Source organism: Meriones unguiculatus, chromosome 10, assembly GCF_030254825.1.
Source record: "Meriones unguiculatus strain TT.TT164.6M chromosome 10, Bangor_MerUng_6.1, whole genome shotgun sequence".
NCBI lineage: Eukaryota > Metazoa > Chordata > Mammalia > Rodentia > Muridae > Meriones > Meriones unguiculatus.
Genome location: NC_083358.1, coordinates 106,187,951 through 106,212,755, shown reverse-complemented (window position 1 = coordinate 106,212,755; position 24,805 = coordinate 106,187,951). Strand labels below are relative to the sequence as shown.

The 24,805-nt window shown below is 41.0% G+C and overlaps 1 protein-coding gene across 2 annotated transcripts; it reads right to left on the bottom strand.

The window, feature by feature from the left end:
- Positions 1–126: 126 nt before the first annotated feature.
- LOC110563734 (2-Hydroxyacid oxidase 2) lies at positions 127–24,603 on the bottom strand. 2 transcript variants are annotated; one of them, XM_060392996.1, is made up of 9 exons: positions 24,454–24,603; positions 16,972–17,110; positions 15,849–16,000; positions 10,969–11,252; positions 9,339–9,548; positions 5,068–5,226; positions 4,694–4,763; positions 3,389–3,488; positions 127–2,084 (listed from the first exon to the last, which is right to left on the bottom strand). In XM_060392996.1, exons 2-8 carry the CDS (start codon positions 17,100–17,102, stop codon positions 3,433–3,435), a joined length of 1,062 nt encoding a protein of 353 aa, XP_060248979.1. In that variant the 5' UTR covers positions 17,103–17,110; positions 24,454–24,603; the 3' UTR covers positions 127–2,084; positions 3,389–3,432. The 2 variants fall into 2 exon arrangements, with proteins under 2 accessions (XP_060248979.1, XP_060248980.1); XM_060392997.1 differs by lacking the exon at positions 5,068–5,226.
- Positions 24,604–24,805: the final 202 nt, after the last annotated feature.

Genomic DNA, 24,805 nt, shown 5'->3' with positions numbered 1-24,805 from the left:
CACACATGTGGTAAACATTCATGCATGCAGTCACTCACACATACACGTACATAAAGCCAATTTGTTTTAGAATATCAAGGTTCATATGACCCTTTTTGTCCATAAAAAATCTTGACACAAGAACCCTAATATATTTAATATTTATTTTCATGCCCTGCACATAGATGTGTTACCCATTTTCCCCTGTTATTTGGGATTGACCCCAAAAGCTCATCCATAATGATCAAACGCTCTACCACTGAGCTACATTCCCCCAGTGGGAATTAATATTTACATAGATTATTCAAAAGAACTATTTGAATTTCAGAGCAAAACTGAGCAGGAAGCACACGCTACAAAGCACATAAATGCACAGCCCCCTTCCACTGGTATCTTGAACTGAAAGAATGCATTTCTTACATCAGTGAACCTCTGTCTCCATGGTTTGTTTCTTCCACAATGTCATATGTTTAGAATCTTACAATATGCAACTGTTAATGGCAGGTTTCATTCACGGACTGACATATCTTTAACTGTTCCTCTGTGTCTTTTCATGGTTTGGTAGCATTTCCCCCTAGGAAATGAATAATGTCTGAGTGTCCCACATCTATTTAAAAACTACTGAAGAACATCATGGCAGAAGACCTGCCCACCAAGTTTGGGCAATTGTGAATGGAGTTCCTGTAAAGACACCCAGGCAGTTGTGTTCTACGTATGTGGCCACAGATGTAAATACATCTGGGTAAACACCATAACTCACAGTTGGCAGTTTATCCAGTGAAGGTGTTTAGTTTTGTGGCAAACTCACAAACTGTCTTACAAAGTATCTATACTGTTTTTATGCTCATTGGTAATGTATATCCTTGCTAACATTTGGTGTTGGTTTGACTTTGACATATCCCAGTAGCTATATAGTGGTGTCCTGTTGTTTAAATTTGTAGTTCCTTAATATGCATGGTGTTGAGCATCTTTCTATGTGACTATTTTCTATCTCCATACTTCCATTGGAGAAGGACCTGCTTCTGTCTTCTTCTGTCTTTTGTCTACATTATACAAGGTCATATTGTAACACAGGATACTTTTAAGTTTTGTAACATTTCTTTCTGTGATTTAATAAGCATTTATTTTGAAGTGACTAAGGTAATGCTGCGTTGTCCTGACTTCATTTTGTACCTGCTTCAGAACGTCTCAGCCCTCTGCCCCACAACAATCATGTCTGCCTTGGCAACACTTTGAGATTTCTATAGCCATAAACACAGCTCAGATGTGTTCATCACAATAATTCCTGTTTAAAAACAATAAAAAATAATTTTAGTTGAAAAAAATTGCCATGTTGTGTCCAAAATAAGTATTATGTCATGACTAAACAAATGTTCTGCAAGCTTCCTCTGTCCCTCATATAACATTGATGTGATTGTGGGATTTGCTTTTAAACATGCTGTACCCATGAGCTTCAGTGTCAAGAGACTTTGAGCCAATTGCCTCTTTTTGGTCACTGGTCAAAATTAAAGGACTCTGATACTCATGTATTTTGGGTTGAGAGCCTAGCCTTTAAGGGCTAAGTCATTTCTTCAGCCCAACTCTGATGCTCTTAACTGCCTAAATTAGTATGGTTGTCTGTGTCTTTCCCACATGAAACAATTACTCTCTAGATCAGTGTGCAAGCTTACATGCATGATTTTGAACAGCAATGAACACTCAGTTGGTGTTATCTTTATGTACCAGCCTTGGTTTCTTCCTGTAGAATTGCATATCTATCTGATGGAGCCTAGAACAAAAGGCAGCTTGACTGTTACCTTAGGTCCAAGATCCAGAAAAGGCAGAGCTATCACTCAAAAAATGTTTTCAGGGAGAACGTATACTTTTAAACAAAATAGTCCAACTACCTTCTTTCCCAGTATACCTTGGGCTGTTGTGGTTTGTTTCACTCTTGAAACAAACAAATCTATAACAGCTCAATCAAACCTCAGCTGCTGAGTTTAAGGCCGAAGAGATGTCCTGTGTTGTGCCAGTTTGAAGTTATTGCATAGGTGTGGCTTCTACCAAGGAAGTTGGAGGAATTTCAAAGCATAGCCATCAATGAAGGGGAACAGGAACAAGTCAAGCTGTAGGGATGACAGTGGGTAAAGGTTTACCTCTGGATTGCTCAGTTAGTCATGTATCCCAGGTCCACCTGCCCAGGGATTGCTCTGTACCCAGTAGGCCAGGCCCTCTGTCAATTATTAACTGAGAGAATTCTTCCAAGACCCAGCTGTAGGCCAGTCTGAGGAAGGGCGTTCTTCCACTAGGTTTCCCTGTTCTCGAGTGATTTTAGGTTCATGCATGCCAAGTTGACAGCTGAAGCTAACTGTGACAATCACAGAGGCCAATGAGTACCTAGGCATTCACATTTTGTTTCTAACGTGATGAGAATGGTGGGACTATGGCTATCGGTGTATAATTGGAGGGATATGGAAAAACATGGTGCCTGACATGGAATTCTGTGATACAGAAACATGGATCTACAGAGCGATCAAAGCAGTTCAGAGGCTGTAGAACACGCCAAAGAACAACAAAGTCCATCCAAAGGTGGCCAAATTCCCCTGGAAATGGGTTAGGCTGGTGTTTCATGTTTAAGTTTATATGAAACTGTTTTCTTGGAGACTTCTGGGTAGCAGAAATTTTCTTAGACTTTAATTTTTACATTTACTTTAACTCTATAAACGATTGAAAAGTCTTACATTTATTTGAATAATGAATATGAGCAAACTAAAGATATCTTCTTTTTCATGTATTGGTGAAAGACTGTGATTATTAATTTTATTTTAGTCATAGATTCTTGAAAAGGAGTTTCAAACTCTTCCTTTTGCTATTTTTTTGGAAGGTCAACTACTGTCAACAATGGACATTAGGCAATAGATCAAAATTTCCTGTAACATCCTGTGTTAGACCTTGAATAATTAAAAAAATTCATTAGCTCTCTGTTGTCTTATGTTTTAGACTTTAACTATAATGATTAATGTTTTAAAATTTTCCAATGTTTCTTCCAGAAGGGAATGAGAAAAGCTACATTAGGGTAACCTGTTCCCATTTCTTTTTAAACACATATCATTATTTTAATTGGTACAGAGTAATTGCAAATATTTATGGTACAGTATAACATTTCAATGACGTATAATGTATAAAATCATCAGATAAAGATAACTGGTATGTCATATCAGACAGGACCATTGTATTTCTTGCTGGACCATGGCTGTTTGACATAGTCAATTAATTGTTGTCCACTATAGTTACATTAGATGTTATTCCTTCATCCAAATGCATACTGTGGGATCTGTTAGATATATTTTCTCCATCCCTCTCTAATTTTGAGGCTACAGGGCTCAAACCACTAGATAGGATGGGGCTCAAGAAGAACAGCATTGCACACCTCGTTGACTGCTTGTTCTTTCAGGAAGGAGTCTCAGCAGGTCCTTATAATCTGGAGAACTGAATAAGGTCTGGACTGATCTCAGCAACTGACTGGCAGCCTGAAAGAACCACACAATTATGAGCAGGTGAGAAGGCTTATCAGGGAGAGTTTTGAATATAGATTTGTTGATCTGGGTTTGATCCCGAGTCCACCAAAATAGCTGGGGAAAAGCAACTACCAAGAATTGCCCTTTTTTTCCTTCAAACCTGCTCCTGCAAACTCTGTCTCTGTTTCTCTGTCTCTTTCTTTCCCAATCTCACTCTCTTTGTGTGTGTGTGTATGTATGTGTTGTCATTCTTCCTCTGTCACAGAGCTCAGTTATCCTCCTCTATGAGCATGGGATGATGCAACAGGAACAAGCCTTTAATCTTTGTGCTTACTGTGGAAAATTGTATTTATATTGAATGTGTACTGTAATTCTTGTTGCAATAGGAATGAATGATCTCATAGTTGCTCCTAGTTTATGCATAGCCACATCAAAATGTAACACTACACACAAACACACACACACACACACACATACAATCTCAGTTTTATCATCAAAAAAGCCAACTGCATGCACTAGCTGTCTTTGGCCTTTACCTTATTTCTGGTGAAGTAGGTGTGCAAGGTAGTATGTGTTAGTCTATGAGGAAAAGGAGACTCAGGGATACTTTAGCAATGACATGAGTACTCCAACTACCAAATGCCTTCTAGAGAAAGGTTCTGTCACAGGCAAGAGCCTTCATTATCAGAAGAAGTAATTAGGATATAATGTGCAGACTAGAGCTGAGCTTCACATGGGGATTGAAAAAGAAAGCAATGAAAGCAGAGTTAGCTCTATGGCATGGGGAGCTGTGAGTAAGGACAGTGAGAAGCCCTGGTAATGAAACGGCTGAAGGAATTTAGTCCAAGGCTGTGTATAATTTAACTGGATGTAACCTCCTTCACCTCCATGCACAAAACATGAGCAAAACGTTTCACAAAAGTGTAGCCAGTGACAGATTCTTTTACTAGGAAAATGGTTGAATTTCAAACCGGGGGCAGGAATCTTAGGTGATCTACAGATTGAACTACCTTAACACTGACAATGACCTTGAGAAGAGTCTAGGGTTTCTGCTGTCAGAGAGCACTCCCTGATCTCTTTGTAGGACATTTCTACTCTTTTCTATCTTAAAAAAGACAACTACCTAGCCAAGGGTGGGTTAACCAGCATGAGGGACCATCCACCTCTGTCTTAGACCTCCTATCTGAAACTCCTCACCAGATGAACAGAATACATACCTGAAAGGGCCATAGAGGTGTGTAACTCTGCTTTTAAAATATTTAAAACTTCCTTAACACCGTATTCACCCTGAAAAGTAGAAGAGAAGAGGCAGAGCTTTGAAAGAACATTTGGACCATTTTGGGGGTGCAAACTGTGTGTTCAGCCAGGACAGTGGCAGAAAGGGATAGAATCTATGAAATCAGAATTATGTAGAGATTAAAAGAAAGTAAAGGTGGAGGCTGTTGAATTCTGTAGAACACTTCAGAGGTCTGAAGTTGAGGTGACCTCCAACAATTTTGCAAGAACTCAAGGAAACATCTTTCCCTGAAGATGGGATGCAGAAAACCATGACAATAATGCTGAGCTCTTTATCTCATGCTAGCAATCTTACCTTGCAGGTAAGGCCCCAAAGGATTGGTCTCCCAAGGAAAATGCACCTCGCCCCAAGGGCCAGGGCCTTCAACACATCACTGCCGGTTCGCACCCCACCATCCATATACACTTCAATTTTCCCTTTGACAGCAGCCACCACTTCTGTCAGAGCATCAATCTGAGAAAGAAATGCGCACATGGCTTCAGCTTGTTTCTCATGGGCATGAATTTCCTCTCAAAGCAGAGAGGGATCAGGAAATCCAAGCAAAGGCCAAGCCCTTCACAATCTTTTCTTCAACTGTGCTTGCAGCTATAGGGAACCAGCACCTTCCTCCAGAGGCCTGAAGAGTCCTGGGGACCAAAATTAAAGCTCACTGACCTCCCCCAGAGATCCCTGCTCCCTGCCTTTTTGGCCACATTCCAATCCCCTCCAGTCTAGCTCCTGGATTTTAATTTTTCTACATGTTGGAAGATGTGCTTGGTATTCACTTTAGCACAGAGGAATCTGTTGTCTTTCATTTTCCTTCCACCATTTCTGCTTCCAAGATGTCCTAGTTAGAGGTGTCCTCCATGGCTTGGGTTCTGGATCTTTTTTTTAGCAGAATGAATGTTACCATTCATGGCCTGATTGTCTAAACATCAGCCTGTTCTTGAAAAGTGAATGGGGAATTCCCTGGCCTGCACCATTTCCTGGATTCCACCCCTATCTGTAGCCCTTGAGACCAGCAGGGATCAGGAATCGGCAGGTCAGAACCCATTAACCCCCATCTACTGGCCTGCCACAGCCAGCCAGCAACAGTGGCCAGATCTGCCCAGGGACCTCTGCAATTCACTTCCCTAAACCCCAGTTCCCAGGCCTTCCCCATTTCCAGGACTCACCCAAATCTGCTGTCAGCAGTCTAGCACTGATCAGGGAGCAGAAGGAAAAGCAGAGGACTGTGAAAGCTCTGCCCTCAACCCCAGAGACCTATTAACATCAGAGACCACCAAGCCTCCTGTTTTGACCATAGCTATTATCTGCTTTTGGATCACTTCCCCCAGGAGGCTCTGCTTTGCCTGGCCTCAAGGGATGAGGCTCTGCTCAGACCTAATGTGACTTGATGTGCTGGGGAATGTTGATATGGGGAGAGGGGGAATCCCCTTTTCTGGCAGAAAGGAAAGAGGGGAAGGGGGAAGGGGGAGAAAATGGGAACTAGTAGGAGAGAAGGAAGAGAAACCTTTGGGTTATAAATTAAATAAGCTGAAATAAAAATATCATAAAAAACTGAATGGGCATGGTGATTCATCAAACTGAATCACCATGAATGGACAACTCATCTGAGATACAAAAGCAATAATGTGGCAGCAACATAATAAAAGAAAAATTTGAGCCTTTTAAAGACAGAGAAAAGACAGGGTTGCTTTGTCCTGGTTTCTCTTAGTTCCAGACAAGGAGGCCATGGCTCCTCAGGTGTCTTATCTGCCCCCATCCTCCACCCAACATCCATACATCCCTGGATCCTCCCAGTCTACAAGGAGGAGGACAGCAGACCTCTGGGGTCTGGAATGAGGGTCCTTGCTTGAAGAGATGGTTCTGAGCTGCCTTTTGTTATTATCTGTGCTTCTCCAAAGGAAACAGGAGGAGAGGAATTGAAACAGAGTCCCCAGACCCTGGCACTGTGGAAGGAATCTATCAAAATGCTGCCCTAGACTAAAGTTTAGTAATAAAAGAATAACAGGGAGTAAAAAACTTAGTTCTTTTATGTGTGTATGGAGAAAGCACTCAGTGTATTTTGAACTTAAATATAATACCTGGAGAAAACTCATGTCCCAGTATTATTTGAATTATTATTATGATAGTCTGAAAAAGGAAATAAATATATTTTTAAAACTCCATTAGTCAAATTCAGCAGTGCAGGTGACAATAATTTAGAAATAGAATGGAGATGCTAAGATCAGTGGTGCCTATAACCCCAGCACTCAGGACACAGAGGCAAAGAGAATCAGGAGTTCAGGGCCATCTGGGTTACAGAGAGACTCTCTGAATAATCAAAAAACAGGGCTTGTGAGATGTTTCAGCACATGAAGGCACTGCCTGCATTCACCTGTACACATATGCACAGATGAGTGGGCTGGGATGCACAGACACCCCCACACACACACCCAATAAATAAATAAAAAGTTAAAAAATGTAAAACCTAAATTACAGAGTAAATAGATGAAATACCAGGAGAATTATTTCAGCCTAGGATGCAGAATGGTCCATTTTTTAATTGGTCAGAGCAGGACATTCAGTAAAGTTCTCTGAAAATGCTTTGGTTCCATGAGGAAGCACACAGAAGGAAACTCACAGAACAAGCTCACTCATCTTTTTTTTTTTTAAATTATCTTTTGCAACTGCAATTGTGAGGGGCCTTGGTCAGGCTTAAGGATGAGCCAGAGCTGTTGATAAGATTAAAATCAAAAGCTCAGGCCTGGTCCTCCTTTCCTTGTTGGTTCCTTACTCTTGTTTGAGTCACTGCTCAGAGGGAAGAATATTATCTCTCAAGGCACTTTCTACTGAGGTTGTGACTTTCTTAGTTGTATTTAAGCTTTTTTAACCATTGAAAAGTAAATATATGAGAAGAAATGAAAACAGCAGATACAAACCCTATTTTTAACAAGAAATCCCTAGCAGCCCAGTCAGTGTGCCTGATTTCTAAGGCTGACCCTGGAAGTGAAGAGTTCAGACCCACATTCCCTTCATTTTCCTTGTCTTCTTCTCCTGCCTTAGGAGGTAGGAGACATGACTATACCTTTCAATCCAGCTTTCTCTAAGGAAAACAAAAGATTGAGCCTTCTCTGCTTACAGACCTGTCATGCCATTACCTGCTCTCACCAGCAAGGACCTGGTGGAGAATGAGTGATGAGCACCTGAAATCACTCAATTCCACAAGCCTCAGAGCATACAAGAGAGCATCTTTGGAATTTCTGCTTCTCGGAGCCTACCTTTGAGAGAATTAATCAAGACCACACTAAAGAATTTGGTTTGGAAGATGTTCACTGATGCATTGTTTAAAAATTTAAACATATATCATTTAAAAATTAAAAATATAAATTAATAAATAAATAAAAATTAAGTCAGATATAGTAGTATGGGCATATAATTCTCACACATAGAGAATAGAGAAGATTGAGGATCCAAAGCCAGTATGGGCTATGTGGTGTGACCTTGTCACACTCACACATCAGCCAAAAAGAAACAAAGTAGGGAAATACCGGAAAGAATGCAGATGTTTAACAATAAGGGGCTGATTATATAAATTGCCCATTCATGACAGATCATTAAAAAGGAGAGAGACTTATATTGAAATTTGAGAATGCACTTGATTCATTGGAGAACTGCAAAGAAGGAAATTATGAAACATGTAAATATGTATATATTTTAAAACAAAAATACTTATTTGTATCAATAAGTACCAAGAAATGAACACTAATGATTGTGATGAAATTAGGGTTGTTTTAAGAATAAGGGTTTTTTGTTGTTGTTGTTTTTATTGTTCATGGGTATATTTATACGATGCCAAAGAGCTGAGGAGGGAAACCTTCACTTTGGTTTGCTAAAATGAACCAACTATTGCTAGAACAACCTTTGGGGAAATGAGAGCATAAATAATTCTATGACAACAAGCTAATAACTGATTTCCACTTAAAGTCTCTTTCTCCCTTTCCTTTCTCCATTTTCTTTCTCTCAAGCGCCATGGAGAACAGACATTCATTTGGGAGCTAGAGCAGGCTGTGACAGATTTTAGGAAAAGAGTCATCAGTGTAGCATCCATGAGTGCATCCCTGAGCTGAAGTTCCATTTTGACCAATGCTTATGTGCCTCCATGAGGTGCCGCTGCTTCCTGAATGGTGTCAGAGAAGAAAACTTGAGGTTTCTAAAACCCATGAAGACACATTGCTTCAGTCTGGTCCCTGATGGCAGAAGATAGAGTCTTCACCACCTTTCAAATATCTCCCTTGGTCTACCTCTTTATCTACTGCAAACTTGTACACAGAGTTGATGTCCTTAAACGCCAGTGTCTCTAACTCTAAAATACAGATCTATGTATTGTACAGCAGTGCCACAGACATTACACATGTTACATGCACAATTTACAGAAATAATCAGATGTACCTTAGGCTATTACTAGTGAGTAACCATCCTTAAGGTCCATAGGCAATACCCATGATGAGGAAGAGGGCAGTTTTTACCAGGGTTAGTAGAGGGCTTCGGTGTAGACATGCATAGGGCATTCAGGCACAGCCCACTGAAGTCCTCCTACTTACTGAAGCAGGAACCCCGTCGAGCTGCCTCCCACCATGGTTGGAAACATAGATGCCTTGGACATTGTGCTTCACTGCTAACTCTGCATCTTCTTTTGTCAAAATCCCTTTGAGGATAATGGGCAACCGAGTCATAGTCTGAAACATGGAGAGATCATCCCAGCAGAAAGATGGACTCGGCAAAGACGTGGGGGCAGTAATTGTAGAGTTTCTCTGTAGGGAATTAGAAGGTGACTCTTAGTCCCAAATTCTCACATCACTTGATTCACACAAAAGATGAAACACATTTGGAGCTCTGTCATTTATAAGCTATAAAAACCAAGCAACACCACCCAATGCTGGTTCTATCAACTTCCTTTTGCAAGAGTTGTATGAAGGCTTCTATTTCATGTCTTGTTCATTGACCATTAATCAAGGTCTTTCCTTCATAATTATTCTAAGATCTGGAGACACAAGGACAGATAAGACAGTATCTGTACTTCAACAGGTACAGTGTTCAGTATGAGAAATGAATAAGGAAAATAGTCATAGGTCAGTCTGCCATTTTATGGTTGAGCTATCCATGGGCTAATAAAACCAAAGCAATAAGAAGCTTAAACCAGGCATTGTTCACCATCTAGCCTGGCTCACAGTATGCAGCATATTCCCTTAAATTTCAATGTGTCCCTTGTTTCAGGGACACACAGAGCAATCATAGTGACCCATGGGCTGAAAAGGCCATTGTAACCTTAGCCATGATACTCACCCTCAAGGGCACTCCATCTTTTTCTATCATTAGAATTTAATGAAAATGTGTCCATTGTAGTTTCTTAATTGTAAGTTTTCCAAAAAGATGTGCTGCATTACCTTGATGTTTCTGGATGAGTTTTGCATTTTCAAGGTGGCAGAGGGGGGCCTCAGCTGGCTGAACTAGCTAGCTATACAATGGTGCTGTGGGCATCCTCTCCCAAGAGTCAGTTTGTCTGTGCATTCTTTGCAAAACTCTCACTTTCTGAATCCAGCATTAACTAGAATATTCCTGCAAAACTCCTCCCTAAGGCTCTCCTGTATCCCAACAGCAGCCCTGGCTTGAACATCTCTGATGTTACTCTGTGAAGCTCCAGAGGAAAGAACACTTGGCTTTAAGTTCTGCCTGCCAGGAGGCACTGGGAAGTAAAAACCATTTCAGTCTTCTTAACTGCTACACCTCCAGTGCCTGACATGACTGAGCAGGTAGGGAAAAATATTTGTGGAAATGAGGGCAGGATGGAGGAATAAAGTGAGTGAATGAGGAATAGATGAGAGGAAGAAGACAGGAGGGAGGAAGGAAGTGAGTGAAGCATACATAGATGAAGGTAGGAAGGAAGGAAGAAGATTCAAAGTTTGCGAGATAGAGAGAGGGAAAGATAAAAGAAAGAAGGCAGGAGAGAGGAAAGAAGTAAAGGAGGGATGGCTTGATGATGGAAGGAAGGAGGGAAGGAGGAGGAACTGAGAGAGGAAGGGAGAAAGGGAAGAACAGAAGTATAGATAAAAGAAGGGAGGGGGATAGACAAAAGAGGAACGAAGGAAGGAGGAATGGTATGAGGATAATGGTCTCTCCTTATACTAAATACTTCTCATAATTGATACCCATTGGGTCTGACATCTTTCTCACCTCTTCAGGTGATCGGAGGTCCTTCAGCATTATGTTTTCCTCCAAATTCAGTTGGTTTCGCATGTTCTGTCTCCTATTGCCAATTACAGGTGCATCTACAGTGATCACCAAAGCTTTGAAACCCAAGGCTTCTACCCTCTGAACTAGCCGTTTGTTGAGCTCCCAATCTGGTTGCACATAGAGCTGGAACCACCGTAAGCCTCCTGGGGCAGCAGCAACGATGTCCTCCAGGGTACAGCTGGTGTAAGTGCTGGTGATGTAGCAGATGTTGACCTCCTGCGCAGCTGCAAAGCAAAGGATGTGACTGACTTTAGAGCAGAGTTGTTCAGAATTTGCCTCAGGTCATGATGCCCAATGAGTGCAGAGAAAGCCTGAGTTCATCTACTTCCCCATGAGAGATGGCTTGTGTTTTCTTTTGTGCAAGCGGCTATGGAAATGCTTTCCATAATGAAGATTTTAGAGCAAGGGATGTGATTTAATCCCCAGGGCTACCATTGGGTGCCTTATGCCCTTCAGGCAGGAAAGGAAACCTATGAATTCCTTTGTGGAACACAGGGGATTAAGAGATACGATGAGCTTTGCAGTGGGAGAAACACATATGAAAATGAGAAGGCTGAATCCCACCCCTCATTTTCTGTGTGGCCTGAGGCTTAGTTCCTTTATCTGCCAATTGGGAAGGTACTGATATATGCCATGGCTACTGAATTATTATTTCTCATTTTCCACTTTCATCTCGTCAGTGTGTCTCCCAGGAGGTGAATCTCACTATGAAGCTCCTTTTTCCATGAGCACAGAATTTGTCCGATCACAATGCAATGCCAGTACCTCATGTCAGCAGGAGACCACTTCCCTCCCTGCACTAGAAGCCAACACATCCATATTCTTGGACTTTTGGTGAGTTGGTTATTTTCACTTAGGATATGTTTCCACCAGTCATACCTGTTTGTGTCTCTCTAACTCTAGAATATTCAGACTCATTGCCTCATATATGATGGTGTCAAAGAGAAAAAAAAATGTCAGAAGATATCTAGGAAATTCACACACACACACACACACACACACACACACACACACACACACACAACATGTTTGGCCTGGAATTAAGATAATGGACTACCAATAATATTTTCAGTCTTATCTCTTTTCATTCTTTACTGTTCTTATCCATGATCATATTTGTGGAAATCAGAAGGACAGACTTCCACAGGGTTTACTAGGAAAAAGCCATAACCACCAAAGAACTTTTCGTTACATAAGATGAGACGGCTGTTGGAGCTACCACCAGGGCATTAGCCATGAGTCATACTGGGCAGACTGCTCAAACCCTGAATAATCATTTAGCCAATGTAGCTCATGCCTTAGTTGTACATAAAGGAATTAATGCTCAACTAAAAGGAAGCTTGATGGTGTTCAATCAGAGGATTGACCTCGTGCAGGAGCAAATTGATACCCTATGGCAAATCGCTCAACCTGGCTGTCAATGAAAGTATGCTGGACTTTGTGTCACTAGCATACAACATGAGAATTTTTCCTGCGCTGCAAATCTGTCTAAACAATTGTCGAGCTATATTTTAGGTAATTGGACTGGAGAATTCGATACTACGATGGAGCAGCTGAGAGTGGCCATTGTCACAGTAAATTCTACCGGAGTGGACGCAGGACTAGCCAGAGGATTATCAACATGGATTGCTGCAGCCATGAATCATCTGAAGGAATGGGCGGGCATGGGAGTGTTAGCAGGCCTACTGGTGTTGGTCTCCTTGGTTTGCCTGTGGTATATATGCAAGATTAGAGTCTCACAACAGTGTGATGCAGCCATGATCATTCAGGCCTTTACAGCCATTGAAGCAGGACATTCTCCCCAAGCATGGTTGGATACCATAAAAAGCTAAAATGATACGCTCAGGATGCGAGGCTAAGCACTGCACTCAGGGTCAGCCGCTTTGGACCCAGAGAAGAGCATGTCTGATTGCATGCGGGTTGATGCCCCAGGTCCCGCCTCTGAGAAAAAGGTATCGGACGGTCTGATGCTCTTTGGGTGGATGACACCTAAATGAACATCTGTACAAAGTCCCAATTTATTTCTAATATCAGAGATCAGACCTCTACTCTTGCCTGTTGCGTCTAAAACAAAAAGGGGGAACTGTAGAGAGCTGCGGAATGCTATGCCTTAAAGATGGAGCTGGTTTCCGCCTCCCACCTTCCCGATGGTGAGTGCTCTCTGTCACGAACAACTCCACATTTGGCTAAGGCCGAGGATCTGGCTTGCTTCCATGTATGTGGACCTATCTGCATTGCCCCCGTGGCACGCCTGGGTTGGCTACCCAGAGGCTATTTAAGCTGTGGGCTGGCTTTCCCCGGGGTCCGAGGATTGTTCAATGTTCCTGAATAAACTGCATTGAAAAAAAAAAAAAAAAACTAAATTAAAAAAGAGCATGGTTTTATTTCTGGGTCTTTTCGATTCCATTGATCCACCAGTCTGTTTCTATGCCAATACCAGGCCATTTTTATTACTGTTGCTCTATAGTACAGCCTGAGATCAGGAATGGAGATACCTCCAGAACATCTTTTATTGTAAAGGATTGTTTTAGCTATTCTGAGTTTTTTGTTATTCAATATGAAGTTGAGAATTTTTCTTTCAATGTCTGTAAAGAATTGTATTGGTAAGTTGATAGGAATTGCATTGCATCTGTAGATTGCTTTTGGTAAGATGGCCAAACCATGAGCATGGAAGGTCATTTCACCTTCCTCTATTTCTTTATGTCGTTTGTAGCTATTGCGAAGGGTGTTGTTCCCTTAATTTCTTTTTCAGCCCATTTGTCCTCTGTATACAGAAGGGCTACTGTTTTTTTTTTAAGTTAATATTATATCCAGCCACTATGCTGAAGGTGTTTATCAACTATAGGAGTTTCATGGTAGAAATTTTGGGGTCACTCATGTATTCTATCATTTCATCCACAAATAGTGATACTTTGACTTCTTTCTTTCTTTCTGATTTGAATTTCCTTGATCTCCTTTAATTGTCTTATTGCTCTAACACCAGAATATATAAAGAACCCAAGAAGTTAAACAACAACAATTCAAGTAATACAATTAAAAATGGGGTATAGAGCTCAACAGAGAATTCTCAATAGAGGAATATTGAATAGCACTTAAAAAAATGCTCAACATATTTAGTCACCAGGGAAATGAAAATCAAAATAACCCTGAGATTTCACCTTACAGTCACCAGAACAGCTAAGATCAACAATTCAAGTGACAACACATGCTGAAATGGGTATGGAGAAAGGTGAGCCCTCCTCCATTGCTGGTGGGAATGGAAACATGTGCAACCAGTTTGGAAAGCAATCTGGCATTACCTCAGAAAATTAGGAATAGTGCCACTTCAGGATCCAGCTATTCCACTCCTAGGCATATATCCAAAATATGCTCAAGTACACAACAAGAACATTTGCTCAACCATGTTTGTAGCAGCTTTATTAATAATAACCAGAATCTGGAAACAACCCAGATGCACCTTAGTTGAGGATTGGATACAGAAATTGTGGTACATTTACACAATGGAATACTATGCAGCAATTAAAAACAAGGAAATCATGAAATTTGCAGGTAAATGGTGGGAACTAGAAAAGATCATTCTGAATGAGGTACCCAAGAAGCAGAAAGACACACAGGGTATATACTCACTTATAAGTGTATATTAGAGATATAACATAGGATAATCATGCTAAAATCTGTATACTTAAAGAAGTTAAGCAAGAAGGAGGATCCTGGGTAAGAGGTTCAATCTCATTCAGAAAGGTGAGTGGGATATATATCAGAAGAGGGAGAGAAAACAGGAAATAGGACAGGAACCTACCACAGAGTAGTACCTACCACAGAGGACCTCTGAAAGACTCTACCCAGCAGAGTATCAAAGGAGATCCTGGGACTCATAGCCAAACTTTGGACAGAGTGCCAAGAATCTTATGAAAGAAGGGGGAGATGAAAGACCTGGAGGGGATGAGAACTCCATCAGGAGAACAGCAGAACCAAAATATCTGGGCACAAGGATTTTTTCTGAGACTGATACTCCAACTAAGGACCATTCATGGAGATAACCTAGAACCCCTGCACAAATGTAGCACATAGTAGCTCAGTGTACAAATGGGCTTTCTAGCAAGAAGAACAAGGGCTGTCTCTGACATGAACTCAGAGGCTGGCTCTTTGATCACCTCCCCCTGGGGTGGGAAAGGAGGCAGCCTTACCAGGCCACAGAGGAGAACATTACAAACAGTCCTGACGAGATGTGATAGGCTAGGGTCAGATGGAAGGAGAGTCCTTATCAGTGGACTGGGGAAGGGCATGGGAGGAGAAAAGGGAGGTAGGGTGGGATTGGTAAGGATTAGGGAGGGGGGCTATAGCTAGGACACAAGTCGTAATAACTAAAATAATTAATAAATTAAATTTTAAAAAATCATGTTTTCTCACCCTAAGTGTGGACTCAGAATTTTGCCCCATCTTTGGCCAAGAAAGCTTGAGAGAGCCCCCTTCTCCGTGTCATGCTTAACACTTCCCCTGTCCACATAGTATGATTCAGTGGGGACAGCACCCCATTTCAAGGGATGAATTCAGATGTTAGTGTGTTCTTATTTGTCACTAGTTCCTCTTTTACTGTGATCATTATTTTTATAGACAGCATTTTTACAGTCTACATGTGATATGTTACACAAACAATGGCTTAAGTAATCCCTTGGTTATCATTCTTTGCTCCAACAGGACAAATGCCCCTAAAACCTTTTTGTAAGAAGTCTTGATGATTCCTACCACATATCTGTGTGAGGCCTCTTGCTCACTTCTGGCCTTGTGGATAGGGAGCCTTAAGGTGGAATAATTCATACCTCTGGCTGTGCTCCTTTCTCCATCCGGCCAGGCCACAGAGTGAAAAGCTGAGGGTGAGATGCAAATGGGGGCACTGATCTCCTGCCCTTGAATTGTGGTCCTGGTATCCACCTTTGACACATCTCTCAGGTATCGTGGACGGAGGTGGATTCTGCATTAGACAATAAGATGGATTATTTTCCAGCATGGTGATGCTTTCTGGAGCTAGGGCCCTAATTCACAAAGCAGGCCTAAGCAGACTTAGATCCCAGAAACCTTGGGAGGATGAGTTGGATGATCCTGAATTAGTAACATAGGCTCAGGAGGAGGCTGATCTCCAGGAAACAGTTTTCAACATTAGCTAAGCCCCTTCTGAACTGTTCATGAGCCAAAGTCCACCTTAGGCTCTGTTCTAGTCCTGCCTCTTTGTCTTGACATTCAGTGCTTAGATGCTTAATTTAGTTTTGATCAGCAATGACTAGACAGGGCAAGAAAATATCAGGCACCCCAGAAAGAAAGACCAGGCAATTAAAAGAGTTCAGACCCTAGAAAACAATCTTGCCTTGCTCCCCAAGAGAACTAATTCATTTGACTTATACGTTACTTTGGAGAAGGTAGTGTAATTCACAAATGATATAGAAAACATTCTTTTACACAGATGAAAACTTACACATACATGTTGTTGGCTGGCATATGCTCCAACCCTCATTTTTTTTTAAGTCCAGTTTTCACCTGAATCAATCTTCCATTATCCCTAAACATCCTTTGACTGCATTTTCTCCAGACATGAGACCTTTCTCCCACTTCACAATCTTCTCCTCCAACGCAGAGGTTTTAGGAGCTCAGGAGATCTAGATCTATATGCAAGTTTCTACACTCTGTACCCCAGTTAATCTTGTTCCATCTTTACATGGTACAAAGTTGCTGGGATGCAGATACCTGACAACTCCCTTCTAGATCTGAGATAGATTCTCTCTACAAAACCTCCCCACCTCCCTTTCCTGCATCCCACCTACAATGAAACAACACAGAAGCCTGCCATTTTTCTATATATACTGTGCTCACTACAGATAGACACCAGAATTATTACCATCTCAAGAGCAATGCATATTAGAGTAACTGTAGAAAGGATAAAGAGCAGACCTTTTAAATGCTGCAATGTTGTCACTTCGGGTGATGCCCTCGTCAGCTTCTCCTTCAATAAAGTCCCAGGATGATTTAGACAGCTGCTGGCGTGCATATGCCTTAAAGTCTTCCAAACACACCAAAGACATTTTGGGATCTTCAAAAAACAAAAACAAAATAAACCCAGTGAGAACACTTGGGACATGAAGGGGACAATACAGGGTGGTGGGGTGAGGTGGGCAGAGGGTAAAAGTGCTTACATACAATGTCGACATTTTGGTGATTTTGTTTTTGTTTTTAACTCAATGTGCTTACTGCTGACTCCCAAAGCAGAAGATTTCCATCTCTCATAGCCACTCCCAACACCTGACTATTTGGTCTTCTAAATGTGTACCCAGGCTAGTTCCTATGTTCTACATTCATTGTTTTCGATCTTAAAGGCTGTCCCACATCTTAAGTGATTACAACCCTCCCCCGTGTCTCTGGGTGTCTCCCTGTGCTTATCTACCTCACTTGCCCCTTTTCAGAACGTACTTAATAACTGACCACTTATTCGCTTGTCTCGGTGGTGTTACTTTCCCTTAGCATTCATACCACTGTGTAGAAAATCAGGTCTGATCTGATATTAGCAGGAATTCCCAGGATCTCCAAGATGTCTGAATTACTCAAGGCTGTGGATAACATGGTGGAAGCAATTGGGTATTTTTGATTTCTTCTTGGCTGGCTGATTGGACATTTTGTCAAAATGTCTCCACCATTCTACCTCTTTGTCATTTTTGTGGAGCACATGTCTTTCTCCATTTATTTCCATCAGTGATCTGAGCCCTGTATCCAGTGCATGGTACTTCTGATACAAACATCCAGACGTATCCAAAGAGGGCATATTCAGGTTCTACCAGGAATTTCTCTAATAAGAGCAAAGACAGTGCGATCAATAGCTGCAAAGATGCTGTAGACGCTTGGGTTAGTCACAGCACTCAGGGCTCTTACATGAGAAGATTCTGGCAGAAAAGAATAGTAAATGCAACCTTTGAATCCCTTACCAATTCTGATGCAGGAGACAACAGAGTAAAATCTACCCAGAACATAAAGTAGACACCAAAGGATTTTTAAGTTATTAGCTTAGGGAAAGGCACAGGTCTCAGAAATGCACTCTTCAATCAGGAATGGTAAAGGACCAAAACTTCAGATGAAAATGTGCCATCAGAGAAATGCAAATCAAAATGACCCTGAGATTTCACCTTACACCCATCAGAATGGCTAAGATCAAAAACTAAAGAGACAACACATGCTGGAGAGGTTGTGAAGAAAGGGAAACCCTCCTCCATTGCTGGTGGGAATGTGAATTTATACAACCATTCTGTAAAGCAATCTGGCGCTTTCTCAGACAACTAGAAATAGCGCTTCCTCAAGATCCAGCTACACCACTCCTAGGCATATATCCAAAAGATTCTCAAGTACACAATAAGGACATTTGCACAACCATGTTTGTAGCAGCCTTATTTGTAATAGCCAGAAGCTGGAAACAGCCCAGACGCCCCTCAGTGGAGGAATGGATGCACAAATTGTGGTAGATCTACACAATGGAATATTACTCAGCAATAAAAAACAAGGAAATCATGAAATTTGCATGTAAATGGTGGGATCTGGAAAAGATCATCCTGAGTGAGCTATCCCAGAAGCAGAAAGATGCACACGGTATATACTCAGTCATATAGACATATAATATAGGATAAACCTACTAAAATCTGTACACCTAAAGAAACTAATCCAGGGGAAGAACTCTTGCTAAAATGCTCAATTCCTATCCAGAAAGGCAAAGAGGCTGGACATCAGAAGAAGAAAGAAATCGGGTACAAGTCAGAAGCCTGAAACAGAGGACCTCTGAAAGGCTCTGCCCTGTAGATTATCAATGCAGATGCTGAGACTTATGGGCAACCTTTGGGCAGAGTGCAGGGAATCTTACGAAATAAGTGGGAAACAGTAAGATCTGGAGAGGACAGGAACTCCACAAGGAGACCAACAGAACCAAAAAATCTGAGCACAGGGGTCTTTTCTGAGACTGTTATTCCAACCAAGAACTATGCATAACCTAAGACCCTTGCACAGATGTAGCCCATGGCAGTTCAGTATCCAAGTGGGTTCCATTGTAATAGGAACAGGGACTGACTCTGACATGAACTGGTTGGCCTGTTCTTTAATTACCTCCCCCCTGATGGGGAAGCAGCATTACCAGGCCACAGAAGAAGACACTGCAGCCACTCCTGATGAGACCTAATTGACTAGGATCAGAAGGAAAGAAAAGAAGACCTCCCCTATCAGTGGACTTGGAAAGGGGCATGCATGCAGAGGGGGGAGGAAGGGAGGGATTGGGACTGCAGGAGGGAAGGAACCACAGGGGGATACAAAGTGAATAAAGTGAGGAGGGAGGGCCTTATGGGGAGATACAAAGTGAATAAAGTATAATTAATAAAATTAAATTAAATTTTTAAAAAGAATTAAAAAAAAGAAAATGTGGGATGCTGAATACCTTGGCTGGACTAGAGATGGGGCAGAACTTGTCTGAGGACAGCTGGAGCCAGGGGAAGTTCTGGGGAAGTCCAACAGAGAGTTGCACACAATTCCTACCTAAAGGACTAAACAAGTTATGTGAAAACTAAAACAAAAACAAAACAAAAACCAAAGAATGACAACAAAACCCCAGAGTCCCTGGGATGTGGGAGTGTTAGATCATGATTACAAAGACTCTTGACTTTATCTATAAAGCTTTGCACAGGTAACCTTGAGTGAATGGGCAGGAAGCTTCCAAGGTGCTGAGCTAATTTGACCGAGTTCAACAAACATATTTGATTTAACCCACACCTACCAATGATTAATATCAATGATTTAATAAAACCTAGGCCAATGAATTACTCATATGATGTGCAACTATCTACAATCGATCATTCATAATTTTGTGAGCACAAAAAAGCTGTTCTGAACATGTGTCACTTGAAACACATGCTTTCAAGGTTATGCCTTGGACTATGGATAAACGACTATGGCAGTAGGGTCTGATAATAGTCACATACTATATCTGATCCTTTTAAAAACATTATAAACACTGTGATTTATGCTAAACATCTGCTTTCTTTCCAGGAACTTAGGACAGAGAGTGATCATATGACCAGCTCCTAACATGAGCCTGTAGGCACACAGTCTCTAATATGTTTCATCTTGAGGATTCTGGAGGATTCAATGCATCTCTTTGAAGCTTATAATTTTTTCCCAGACTTTTCCTGGTTCTAGATTTTCTTTGCATCTTTGAACTATAGCCTCAACTATGTTCTGAGGTCTGTGAATTCTCCTAGTGAATCCACTGATTCCACAACATGCTGTTCTTCTGGCTTTAGGATAGTGCGACACTGAATTACTGTGTATATGTGTAGATTTCTTCAATTTAGCATTCCTCTGTGTGCCATGTCTCTGCTTTTTTGAGAGGTCAAAGTCCAGCAGATTTTAGTTATTGCCATCCTACACATTAAATGTTCCTGGCAATGTTCTTGTGAAAACATCTAGCATAGAGACTACAGAGCTGGAATCTAATCCAAGAAAAGCAGCTCAGAATTACCTGTCCATAGTACTCTGATTAATCTTCTTTTGGATTCAGAGAAAAGGAAGCTCAGAACATTCGAAAATTGTGGATGGTAAAATAGTACAGGCAGTCACATGGATGCTATATCTCCTATTGGCCTCCAAAGGTAGATACTACCTCCAGTTTGACAGTAAAGAGCAAAGTTGTCATAGTAGCATTTTCAAACAAAAATTCATGTAATATTTATGTATAATACATCAAAATGTATATAATTCTGATCAGTAATTTTAATTACATGTTAAATTACATTTAAGAAAAGTTTGGAATCTTAAAGATACAATAAACCAACTTTCTTTTTATGACATAAGTAAAGGTCAATATAGTAATGACATCATTATTGTTATTAAAGGAACAGTGTAAGACTGACAGTTGAAAAGAACCATACTTTGCTACTCAAAGCTTTCCCAAAATTTGAGAAGAAACTGAGTGCAATGTTTTTGTATATTACAATCTTCTACACCAAAGTTGAATGAAGACAGAAACGGAAGAGAGGATTCTAGCCAACTAACAATTTCTTGTGTGCCTATTTCCTGTCTCATTCATGTGCTTTGCTTCTGTTCTGTTTGACTCTGATTGTCCTGGTAATTAGGGTGTGCATAAAGAAAGCCTTTTGCACACAGATCACATGTGAGATGTTGTTGCAGGAACTTTGTGTCCATGAGCTTCTTCAAGCTCATTCTTTTAGGGTATAAAAACAGAGAGGAACAATTCAAAAACCAGTGACAATATGAAAGACCAAAAGCAAGGATGTTTCCAGTATCTGGTGCTGTGGTCTGATGTTTAAACTCTGATCCTTAACCCAAGAAGGAAACTGGAACTGGCTGCCTTGTTGAGGAAGACGTTGTTTTGTTCTGGGTGATGACCTGGGCTGAGCCACTTAACCTAGATAACACATTGTTTTCCTGTGAAGATTTTGTGGGCTGCATTTTGCTGTTGCTTAAGAAACTCTGGGGTTTCAGAGTTTACATTTGCTTGGAAGACTCTGGGGTCCTCTGTGCGGAAAAAGGTGAGATTTACAGGGCCGCCTGGGGGACTCTAGGGAAAAACAGCCTCACTGAAGGCTTCTTTGGTAGTTCAGGATGTGTCCTTCAAGATCTTTGGCCTGCTCTCTTGGTATTTAGGCCAAGTTGTGGAATGTCAAAGATAAGATCAAGGACCACATTGTGAGGCCAAGTCTGGGAGATGATAGGATCCAAGGCCGGCAAAAAGTGATTTGGTCATCATGAATAAGAAGACTATTCCAGCCTCAAGGACAGATGTTGTAAAAGGCAGATAAGCTCCACAGCCTTGGTCTACAGAGAGTTATTTTCAAGAAGCAGGACAAATTCATGGCTTCATTATCTAGGAAGAGTAGGACAGGAAGAGGCTGTGCATGCTTTCAAGGGTCCCTTACATCCCTTACGCAAACAGTGCTTAGAAAGATGGGGGGGGGGTTCAGTTAAGCAATGGGATGATTTCATTATGCTTGCTGAGAACAACATAACGGTTTCATAATAATAATAACAGCAAAAACATGCTGTAAGCATCTGTCTAATTCACCATGATAGTGAATATACAGTGTGAATTGCTTATGTCCACTACTGTTTTAACTCTCATTGTCATCCTCAAATGAAAATATTATTATCCTCCACTTCACAAATGAAAGAATTATTAAATTCTTCATACAAATTCACACAACTAGCATCCTGCTCTGACTTCAGTTGCCTGGCTGTTAATCACTATGAAGAGAAGGAAATATCTGCTGCCAAAAATGGTTTATAGAATGAAGGACACGGCAAGGACCATAGATACTTGAAATGTCATGGTCATATGCAGCATTTCGCTTCTTCTGGCAACCTCACAGCTCCATCAGAAAGTATAAGCAAGCAAGATAGTAAGTTGTCAACCAACCAATCAAACAAGCAACCCTCATCTAGTTGCTCATTAAAAATGACATTGGCGTTTAAATCTATCTCAACACCTTGCAAAGCATTTTCTCACAAGTCACAGCATTTGATACTTAAACAATATAGAGCACATGTAAGAATTTAATTATGGATTTTAAAATCTGATTTGCTCCTGATGCCCTAGAAGCCACAGGGAGCAGTGTGTGGAGCAAACATGGCATCTGGCTGCAGCACATGGTGAATCCATCAAGTCACACAAAATCAAGCCACTGGGAAAGGTGTTCTGAGTGACCCCATGAGATCACTGTCTTGCCTCTATTTGCTCAAGAATGGGTGTACAGTCAGACAAAAGTTACACAAAGTTTTCCTTTCTTTTTCCATAGGCTGGGGAGTGAGAAATAGCAAATGTTCCAGCACCGAAAATGGATTGCCAACATGATATTGTTCCATTCCTGACTTTATACAGCAGATTGTAGTCAAACCACAATGATGAAATGACCTTCAGACTAGGAATGAATGAGAAGTGAATTTTGTTCTTAGATCTGATGTTCATCTCCAGGGTGTCCCATTATGCAAACAGCAATATTCTGCTAGCACAGCTGTATCACTTATGATCCACTAGACTATTCATAGCTCCCAGGGGTTAAAGATAGATGGGATTAAATGGCTAATCTGGCTAGTGGACTGGGTTTTGCCATAATGCACTAGTGTGCTGGGAAGATTTAGCACACTTCTTTTCTGCTGCTGGATCCGCCCAGATGCCCCATCTTCCAAAAGCACAGCTATGGGATAAAGGGAGTGTGGGTTTTCAAATCTCCATTTGGAAAGGGGCAGCTTTGCATGCCAGGTGATTTCAAATGAACAAATGTGTATTAGAACATACACATGTTCCTGTTAACACGCAGATATTCCATTGTATGTTTTTACAATAGCAACTAGTTTTTAAGTAGATATCTAGGAGCTGTCCCAAATACAGGAGATTCAGTAAAAAATTGGTTTTTCAGTCTTAGCTCTCAACACACACTCAGAGTTGAAGGTGGGATTCAGTATTTCATTCTCAGTTTACTGGTATAATTTAGAGATTAACACGAGTGTCTTTCTAGAGAGGAGCTACTAGAAATAGGAAAAATCATGCCATTGCATGTCAAAGGTCGACTCAGATGATGGCCAGTATCATTTGTACAAGTTCCAGCTGTTTCTAAATTAAAAATATGAACATCACTATCTGGCTCGAGGTTCTTGCAAGAACTAAAGGATTCTGTAAAATACAGAATGATAGAGTGGTTCCCAGTAAAGGCTTTGGAAGACTTGCATTCTGGGAGTCTGTAGAAGAACAAGAAATGCCCTTTTCCTTTTTTTCTGTTTCCTGGTTCGTCTATTTCATTTACGTATTGGCTATCTATATGCCAAAACCATCCTGATTTGGTTCCTCTTCTTCTCAGTCATTCCCAGATTCATTTGGGAACTGATCACAATACTAAGAAGCCCTTTACTGAAGGAAATTCATACCTGCTTCCAAAGTAGCAAGTGTCGCCAAATAAATAAAAGATTTTTTAAATAATAATTAAATATGGGAGGAAGGAAGGGATTGAATGGGAGGAGGGAGGGAACCACAGAGGGGATACAAAGTGAATAATGTGTAATTAATATAGAATTAAGAAAAACAATAAGATATTAACTGGATTGCCTAAAAGAAGTAGGAGGCCTGTCACAATATCCTTGTTGTGCCAATGTTGCATGTAATAATCACATTCATGGGCTGGGATCTTTTGGGGTTTAAGTACCCCCTATAAAGAACATATTTTGACTAATTTTTCCCTAGGGACACGTTCACATTCTACCATTTCTAGATTTAAATTCACTGAACTGAACATTTTCTCTCTGTAAGCTCTTTGATAATACAGCTTCCTAGGGTAGTACCTGAATGATGGCCCCGACCCCCTCTTTGCCAAGCTCTCTCTATGCCTCCCCCAAACTCACCAACTGGTTGTTTGAATCGTTTCCTCAAGGTTCCAGCCAGTAGAAGACACCTTCTCTGAGGTCTTTAGTGGTATGGAGAGTCCGTCATGCAATGCCTGCTACAGTGCCTTACTGCCCAGCTCAGGGGTAAAGTATATTCAAGGATAAATATTAACCTTTTGATGAAACAGTTATGAGAGAAGCAATAGCTAACTAGTCCAGACCAAAGTTACCTTTGACATGAATTTGAATGGTGTTGCAATGTCTGTTTCCAAAACTAGTTTTTGATGAGGTACCTTAGGGTGCTGATATTTGTTGTAATATTAAACTTTGACATTAAACAGTTGCTTATTTTCTTTCCAGACACTGGTTC